This window comes from Varroa destructor, unplaced genomic scaffold (assembly GCF_002443255.2).
Source record: "Varroa destructor unplaced genomic scaffold, Vdes_3.0 BEIS01000005.1, whole genome shotgun sequence".
Lineage (NCBI taxonomy): Eukaryota > Metazoa > Arthropoda > Arachnida > Mesostigmata > Varroidae > Varroa > Varroa destructor.
The window spans coordinates 27,475,811-27,484,571 of NW_019211458.1; the positions used below are offsets into that span (position 1 = coordinate 27,475,811).

Genomic DNA, 8,761 nt, shown 5'->3' on the forward strand with positions numbered 1-8,761 from the left:
ATTGTATGACTGTATATGCGTTCAAAGAAATAATGTTATCACTACTGTGTGTGTATTACGTAGTACCAGAAGGCTACTACTACCACTAGTAACATTACTGCTGTTATTATAATCAGTAATAATAATAAAATGCAGATGATGTGTAAAACTCACATAGACAACCTGTGGCATTTGCACACATTGAGTACAAAGAAATCCTCTGTTCTCTTTGAAATGTCTTTATGGAGAAATGACTTCACCCATCGATCTTGATCTTCGGATCTTTGCTAAGGGGACGATGTGAGGCTAGCTCAGGATCGCTCAAAGGATGCAATCGTATGAAGCACGCAATGCAAAGGTATGAAAGACACGTTAAGTGCGGACAATAGAGGAGAGCAGGAGACCTAGGGCCCTCTGCGACCGGTGGCACACCTAAACGCGTCAGACCACGTAAGCAAGAATCGCAGTCCATTTCGTCGACTATGTACGGTTTGATCTCAAGCACCTTTTTGCGTTCCTGAAATGATCCGCGCAGGGAAGTATCTAAGAATATGTGTACGCATGTTTCAGATATAACAATAAACATATAACAGATACGAACGTCGTGTCATCAATGGTCGGAAATTATTTTTTTTGTAGTTTACAATAATATTTTAACGGCTTCAACTTGACATCGTGCAACAATCTGCTCTTATAGCGGGAATGCATGACATATGCAAAAATGTATACACTGTAAAATGGATCACAAGTTTCTCATTGTTACTTCTTTTCAGGATGTAATTTATTGAAGATTACGAGTGAACCAAAATCAACTTTTGCAGATAATATTGAAATGCTATTGGCATTATCAAAATGCAATAAAGCACACACGCAATATCGCAGGGAACTGCAGGCAGGTCTACCTATGCGACTTACAATTGTTCAAGTTTCAAACAAATAAAACTCTCCGGAATGTTCATTGGGGGTTTCGGAAGACCAAGAACATTAACAAGCTTTGCTATCCAAGGTGGAGTACTGAGAAATTGCAGCAAAACCTCCGGAAATTTACGCAAGTCGTGCGTTTGGTATCAGTAAATCAATTGTCCATTGAATTTTAAGATATTGCAAACGGAAACATTATAATTTCAACAACGCCCCGGACCAAGGAGTATAATGTTGCGAATGACAGTTGAAAAAACGTAAACTGGATGCACAGTTTTGGAGTGGATTGATTAGAGCAATGGGACTGCATTAAGATTAAAGAGTATAAATAATCGGCATAATTGCGCTTATTGAGCAACTGTCAATTCACATATTATGTAGAGACAAAATTTAGTAAAAATTAAGCAGTAATATGCAAACTTACCAAAAATTATACTGTAATGCGACATTTCAAACAAAGGACTAACTGGACCATTCTTTTTTGACAGTTCAACGATTCATGCAATTCAATTACCTACAAGAATCCGCTTTATCACACATTTTCAAAACTTGGTGAAAATAGCGATTTTGGTTTCCAAGAAAACGTAGCACCTGTACATTGCTATCGTTATGCGAGAGGACATCTTGATGAAAATTTTCGAAAAAGACGGTTTAGCGAAGAATGGAGAGGTTTTCCAAACTTGGCGCCAATGGATCTTTCTTCTAGAACTTCCCAAAAAATAATGTCTACGCCAGAAAATTACCGACACTCAAAGACTGCAATTCAGAGAGCATGTGCCATAATGCCGAATGAAATGTTTTGACTATTTGTTCACCGTAGTCAGCAATGGATTAATTGAAACTATGGTAATATTGAGCATGATAGGAAAAAAGTCATACACCTTATGTGGATTAATTTACAATTCAAATGTTTATTATGTGTAAATAAAAAACTCAAGTTATACTTACTCAAACTATATGCACATTTTGAAATACGTTCTTTATAAACCAACTTTTCTAGAAGTCTTTCATGAACTTGACGATCAGTTTTGTTGATCAAGAAAAATATTCCATACTTGTTGAGAAGACCTCAAGTAATTACCATCGAAATATTACTACGCCCTAACTGTTTCAAAATGACTTTTGAGCATAATGTACATAAGTGAATGCCTTAACATATAACATATAGGTACCTGACCACGGTGGTCGCTGTAGACAAATGAAAGAAACCGAGCTTTTAGAGCAGCTCGATAAGCTTCACTCGTGAAGAATGTTGCTCTTGCTGCTCCCTTTGGAAAAAGAAATTCGCGATCTACATCGAGACCAACATACCGGACCCCAGGAAAAGTTGCTTCCAATTTCTCAGCCAACTCGCCTTGAAGATATTAAAAAAAAATATGGGAAAAATTACACCACATTAAGCCATGAGTTTATTTTTCAGTAACGTATTTGTCCATTTCATTCGAATCGTAGATCACAACCTTACCCGAGGAAGTCTGCTAAGTTTCTGTAACAATTATTCGTATAAACAAGTAAAAACGAAACGTAAGGCGAACGTACTAGCTTTGATGCAGCGCGGCACACCCCCAACAAAAATTGTCTGGCGGTGCAGGAGGTCGGAAGGCTCATCAAGAAAAACCCATCGATCGCGGAGGAACCAAGGCTGAATATGCAGTCTTTTCTTTTGCTGCTCAAGCTGCTGCTGAAAAGCTTGCTGCGTCTGAAAATTCTGCTGATATCTTCGCTGATTATGATGAGCAAAATAGTTCTGAACAAGTTGTTGGCCTACTGACAGCGCGCTATAAGGGCGGATAGCACGGGTGAGACGAGCACCCTCAAGAAAGGTGACTTCAATATAATATAACCCGCGTTCGCACATCTTACATACCGACAGTAGTCGGTGAACAGAGGCCTCCTCCTAAATAAAAGAAATACAAAAGAAATCTCTTTATTCGGCTTAATTTGAAATGTGTGGAGATAGATGCTACTGACAACTAAGGTTGCTTAAAACAAATAGGCTCCAGGTCTATATTGGGTTATCGGAAAAGCATTGACCGTTTTTAAGACAAAATCGAATTAAAATTTTGTATACTTTAAAATAATATTACCGAACTAAATATTTCCCTTTTTTTAATCGATGCTTTTACACAATTTCTCTAACAACACTATAAGCCCATCACTGTAGAACTTCTGTAGTTTACAGACAAGCAACTGTGAATAATGCTTTTTTCGTCTTTCCACTGAAATCGAACCAAGCTAAGGAGCTCTGCAGAGACCACAACAGGTTATCATCTGTGTGATAGTACAAGTTCCAGGCTATACAAACGATGCATTAAAATTACCCACCTAAATTCTTTCAATTTTTATCGGGTAGCTAAAGATGTACCTGGTCTGACACTGTCATGGAGAAAATCGGCACCTTTCCTGTTTAATAGTTCCAGGCGATTTTTTCAATGGCTTCGTGTCATCTCGTAAGCTGTAGACAGCAGAGGTCCAAATCAATCGTTTTGTCAGGCAGCAGTAACTCATAATGCAGTCTCATAAAAACTTAGCATCACGTTCTCTGGCGTCGGTCTGGGCCTGGTAACAGACTGTAAAGCACTTTTTTGTAATATGTGATCGACCTTTCCTTAGTCATATTCCAGCGCCTTAGAACGCGTTTCTCTCTACTTGTGGATGTTTAGTTTTTTGACGACATCATTGAGCTTTTGAAATCATTTCATCAACTTTCCCTTTTTTGGTCGACCACTACGAGAAGCACCTTCCGCATGGAAATTTTCAGAACGAAAGTGACACGATCATTTTTGAGGCGTTTATTCCGACAGCGTATCTTAATTATAAATAGTGCATTTTTTGCAGGCTGGGTTTTTTTAAGCCTTTACCGTAATAAAATTATAAACTTCAGAGATTTTTTGCGGAAACTGCACCGGTCTTTTAAACACTAGTTTAAGTCATTAATACAGGAATGACAACACCAGTTAGCACATCTGCCACTGCAATAACGCCGACCTGCGGCTCCTAATGCCTAAAATATGCAATTTCAAGACCATTCAAGTAAAAAAAAACAGTCAATACTTTTTCAACAACCCAATATCCTTATAATAATAATTATTATTATGTATATACATACATGCAAATTTTTAATAAATATTGTTTTTGAGAGTCACTGAGTACCTCTTCCATGCACCGAAATTCAAAATTTGGGAGGACGTAAGGTATACAGTCCTTATGCCACAAGTTCGATATAGACTCGGGGGGGCTATCAGGGGGTGCAAATGGGGTAAATGCCTTACGCTGCATGACTGTCGGAAGAAATAACAGCGGGGAAAGCAAAAGCACAAAGTTCGTGTGAAAAAAAGAAACATTTTTTTTAGCGCCAAGGTTATGTGGGAGCGGGAAAAGTACTATACACGTTCGCACTTGACAACTGTGATTCTTCACAACATTAAATTAAACTATAATCACTGAGCAAAACAAAATGACGGTTGCGTAAAATTAGTTATTATTCTTCTCATGATTATTTGAATTATAAAGACTAACTGAGTCTTTATAGCGGTTCAGTTTACTCATTTGAATCAATTAGGCTTCTTTAGTATTACCATTATAAGAACAGTACAACTTCGTAGTCGGAATCAATTCATACTGGACGTTTGCAAACAATCGCGCTGGTGAATGAATATAATATTCAAAGCACTTTACTTCTCCAGTTCTGCTGATTCGATTGCGTGCAAAAAGTACAAGAAAATCCTATTACTATACCTGTTCAAATAATTCAAGTTTCTGCTAAGTCTGATTACCTCGAAGAGTAGAAAAACGTAGCCTTTGATATCTTTACCACCTCCAAAATGCTTTTTGCCCGGCCAGGTGACAGTGAGTGGACCGAAAACTCGGAACATATTAAACAAATCGTCTTCAATATGCGAACTTGGGTACGAGCATGGTAAGCCCCCTACAAAGACTTTTCGAGAAACTGTACCGTCCATTACACACGGTACTTGAAAAAGTACAAAGCTGATATGAAGGCGCTGATAAGATACCGTGGTAAAGTCTACGAGCGTGAGCCAGAGTGTCTGTTGCTCAACAAGCAATTCCCTACACTCAATATAACAACAGCAATAACATTCCAAGAAACTGATCGGAGGAGCACGTGTTTGTCAACGATACTTGATGGAATCCTGTTTGAAAAGAAAAACGAAGTAATTAAAATACTGATCCCGGGTGTCAAAATTCGAATGACGAATAGTATGGCCATCAAGTTTAGCAATTCTTAGAAACACACTCTAGTGGTACAAGGTGGATAATAGCAATTCGACAGCACAGAAATTATTCTTGGTAGACTGGTCTTAATTTGCTAATAATTAGGTCAGTTAACTTGACAAAATTAGACTAATAAACGTATTAGGGTAGGAATACAACATAAATCAAACAAAGCTTGAACAGAGACTGTGTAGTATGATACAAAATTTATTCATAAACATTTTTACAACCATAAATATAAAATGACTGCTTCAGGTTTATGACAACATATCGATTGACTTGCAAAGTGCCGTGACGACTGAGGAGTCACTTTCTTGGGGAACGCTATTAAAGCTTGCTCCGTCATTTCTGCTATGTTATTGAACTCTGATAGCCGGAACTACTGAGTGTCGAACACTCCGTATGATTTGAAGTGTTATGGTCTTGTAGGAAGTGTTTGTTAGCATACCATTTACTTAAAAAAAACTATTCGGTTACTGCTCTGCTTGAATTCTAAAGAAAATGGAAATATACGTAATCTACTTGAATCCTAGAGAAAATGGAAATATACGTAATAATTGATAAGCGTTTGGCCCACCCCACACAGTCATAATTACCAGTCATTATTTGATATGAAGATTCCTTTTTACTAGCAATCGATGATCACATGAACACACACTTTCCACCAGCGAAATACCTGGATCTTGCCGTTGTTTTTAAAATACAATTTTTTGGATACCCACATGAGGCCGTGCCGGTTTTGCCACGCATGTGATAAAGCAGAACTACTGACCTACGAGCACTCATCAAATGATGCATTTGTTATCGAATTGAAATGCAGAGTATAGTTATTTTTGATAAAATTAAAGATATTCTCAAAATGCATCATCAAAAAAGAGGAAGCAGAACAGGAATGATACTGAAAGGCGGGACGTACCCGTCACAATTAGGGCAGTCTAATGTATACCGATGACGAATTTAAATATCTTCAGTTACCATTTCTAGGGAACATTTTTAGTGCCGATTAGTTTATTACTAGGCAAGCCACTTCTCAAGCCAACGCCCGCTTATCTCATAATGGATAGCAGCATCGTAGTTCTTTTTCTTTACTGATTACCTACTATTGCGTTCATAATTTCAATGAAAGTAAAATTTTCTATAATCAAGAACAATCGAACAAAATTTAATCAAGGAATTGCTTATGTACACGTCGCAGACGCTACATCAATCAACCATCCAAAACAGAAAACACCACTGTATACTCAATTGTAGTCAGAATGATTTATTCTTTTTTTCAATGAATTAATATTCCATTCTAAATCCTATGTTACATAAAAATGCTGCACTCGTCATAGTTTTTCACCGATCACACATTATTATACCCATTTGACGACCATCAACAAATTCATTGCAAAGGAAATTGTTTGTCAAAGTCTGCGGGCACTTCTACGCCTACTTCCTTAGCCAATGTCAACATTTCGGCGCGGTTCGCTCGCATCTTCTCAGCCGCCTTTTTCTTAGCCTGATCTAACTTATATTGCAATTCAGCTTCGCGCCGACGAGCCTCCTTCTTCGAAAGACGATTATAGTGGAACGAACCGTAGCCGATCCCGACAAAAAAGGCAATCCAGCGAGAGCCCTGTAGTAAAATGACGATCACAAACAGAAATATGACAATAATTTAATAGTGATTTGATATTCGTACTAAAATCTTCGAGCAAGGTCAATGTCTGAAGTACTAAGGCATAATATTTCCGCCATTAATATAAGTGAATTTTTTCATGGGACAGCAGCCTACAAGTGCTTGAGAAGACTGAAAGCAAATCATACAGCAAGCAATTGTATGTTTGAATTTGAATCAGAGCATATGATAAAGAGAATCCCTGTGCCAAAATCTGTGGAAAATAAAATATATAGCAATGAAAACGAAAGCAACCTTGTGTGTAACCTCGCCTAGGTTTTTTCCGGAGAGCAAGTATTAGCATCTAAGCGTTGCCAACACAGCGCGCCGCCTTGATATTTTAGTAAGCAAATATCGTCATATAATAGACTTATAATAGAAGAGCAGCACTGATGTTGCGTCGTGTTCTATTTAATGCCATGATAAAACTAGCACAAACAATAAAGTTCTTCAATGTTTCTAACGTGTTTCTTGTGATAGACCTTTACAGAATAACGATTTTTCTACTGAAAGTCGCTACCAAAATACCATCTGAATACGCCAAATATGCCAGTTATATGTTGAATGCTAATAATAACAGTAATAACGTGTAAGGTTGATTAAAAAATGAAATACGCGATAAACAAACTTTTGAATAATGTCTACACCTATAGTTATGTACCAGCGTCTAATGCTTTTAACTTCAAAAAGGACCATAATGTATATAGAATAGTTGTTACCAAAGGGTAAAAATAACATCGAATTAGAGTTCATTCGAATGAATTCCCAACCTAGAGATGAAAGCCGTATATGACTTTGCAGGTTCCCATTATAATAAAGGAAGAAAGAAATCACCGCTCTGAATAGCAAGTAAATCAATATGCAGATTACAAATAGCTACTTAGACCTTGCAGTGGACACATTAATACAATGCACACATGAATACGCATAGTAAAACCCCTTGTATAAGTTCGATTCTCCGCGAAATAAGTTCCAAACTCTAAATCCAAAGGGCATAAAAGTTATTTGTTCCTTTTAGTTATAGCGACACTAATATGAAGGTGAACATATATATATAAATAGAGAAATATACACATAATTTAAGGCAAGACAAAACAATAAGGGCAAGTATGTTTTGAGTAGTATTTCGCTGGTGCGTTTAAATTTCTCGTACGAAGCTTACAGTACCTATGCGTATTGCAGAGAACTGAAATCTTAATATTTAATATTTGTTCCCAGGCTAATACTATGCGCCCCCACCGATACAGTGCGTTAACATATCTCTGTGACCTTAGAGGGTCACGAGCAAAAATTTCTATTCTGTACTCACCCGAATAAACGGCGAAACGTTCAGGGGTGGAGGAAGTACTTGAGTCATGTCCTTTCCGACGTAAGAAGAGCTGAACCAACTATAGGGAATGCGGAAATTGGCCTCAAGCCGTCCGATTTCACGACACTTGAACTGTGAGAACTACTAATCAAAGAACGGCTGGAACATCCGTTTCGTGCCATAGAGAAGCTTCATTCTTAAACATCAACAAAGCCAGAGGACCGCGCGATGTTTAAACAACTTTCGTTGTGCGAATGGACAATTAGAAGCCACTGTCTGGAATTAGTTTGAAACATACTTTTAACTGTGTTAAATTTTAAACAAAACTGGCCAAGTTCATGCGAGATTTTCACCATACATCCACTGCATCTCCGGATTCGAGAGCTCATTCGGCTACTTGTCTGTGCATATAAAACTTCATATAAGGTAAAAATTAATGGAAGAAGTAAGTTAAAAAAAATGGCGGTGTGCCAGATTAACTATATCAATGAAAAGCATCGTTGATTTGCTTTTTGGCTGACATTTAAAGTTTAGTATAAATGTTCCCACCCGTAGACTCTTTATTGAAAAATGAATGTATTGTGGAAAAAACCACTCTTAATAACTGTCTTTAAGTACCTTCGGTTTAGATATTATGTACTATTAATGTTAGATTG

The 8,761-nt window shown here is 37.5% G+C and overlaps 2 protein-coding genes across 3 annotated transcripts; both read right to left on the reverse strand.

The window, feature by feature from the left end:
• Positions 1-124: 124 nt before the first annotated feature.
• Positions 125-6,246, reverse strand: LOC111251957 (translational regulator orb2-like). Of its 2 annotated transcripts, none has more exons than XM_022809163.2 (4): positions 4,677-6,246; positions 2,440-2,797; positions 2,073-2,254; positions 125-496 (listed from the first exon to the last, which is right to left on the reverse strand). In XM_022809163.2, exons 1-4 carry the CDS (start codon positions 4,860-4,862, stop codon positions 236-238), a joined length of 987 nt encoding a protein of 328 aa, XP_022664898.1. In that variant the 5' UTR covers positions 4,863-6,246; the 3' UTR covers positions 125-235. The 2 variants fall into 2 exon arrangements, with proteins under 2 accessions (XP_022664898.1, XP_022664899.1); XM_022809164.2 differs by lacking the exon at positions 4,677-6,246 and adding an exon at positions 3,266-4,354.
• Positions 6,247-6,374: 128 nt separating this feature from the next.
• Positions 6,375-8,289, reverse strand: ATPsynE (ATP synthase, subunit E). The gene is made up of 2 exons (XM_022808832.2): positions 8,106-8,289; positions 6,375-6,754 (listed from the first exon to the last, which is right to left on the reverse strand). The coding sequence occupies exons 1-2, from the start codon at positions 8,151-8,153 to the stop codon at positions 6,521-6,523; spliced, it is 282 nt and encodes a 93-aa protein (XP_022664567.1). The 5' UTR covers positions 8,154-8,289; the 3' UTR covers positions 6,375-6,520.
• Between the last annotated feature and the right edge of the window lie 472 nt (positions 8,290-8,761).

Coding starts and splice junctions, on each gene's coding strand:
- LOC111251957 (XM_022809163.2), bottom strand. CDS start 4,862: ATGGACGGTACAGTTTCTCGAAAAGTCTTTGTAGGGGGCTTACCATGC. Junction 2,798..4,676: donor ACGTTTTTCTACTCTTCGAG/GTAATCAGACTT, acceptor TCTTTTATTTAG/GAGGAGGCCTCTGTTCACCG. Junction 497..2,072: donor ACAGCGACCACCGTGGTCAG/GTACCTATATGT, acceptor GGATCATTTCAG/GAACGCAAAAAGGTGCTTGA.
- ATPsynE (XM_022808832.2), bottom strand. CDS start 8,153: ATGACTCAAGTACTTCCTCCACCCCTGAACGTTTCGCCGTTTATTCGG. Junction 6,755..8,105: donor ACGTTTCGCCGTTTATTCGG/GTGAGTACAGAA, acceptor ATTTTACTACAG/GGCTCTCGCTGGATTGCCTT.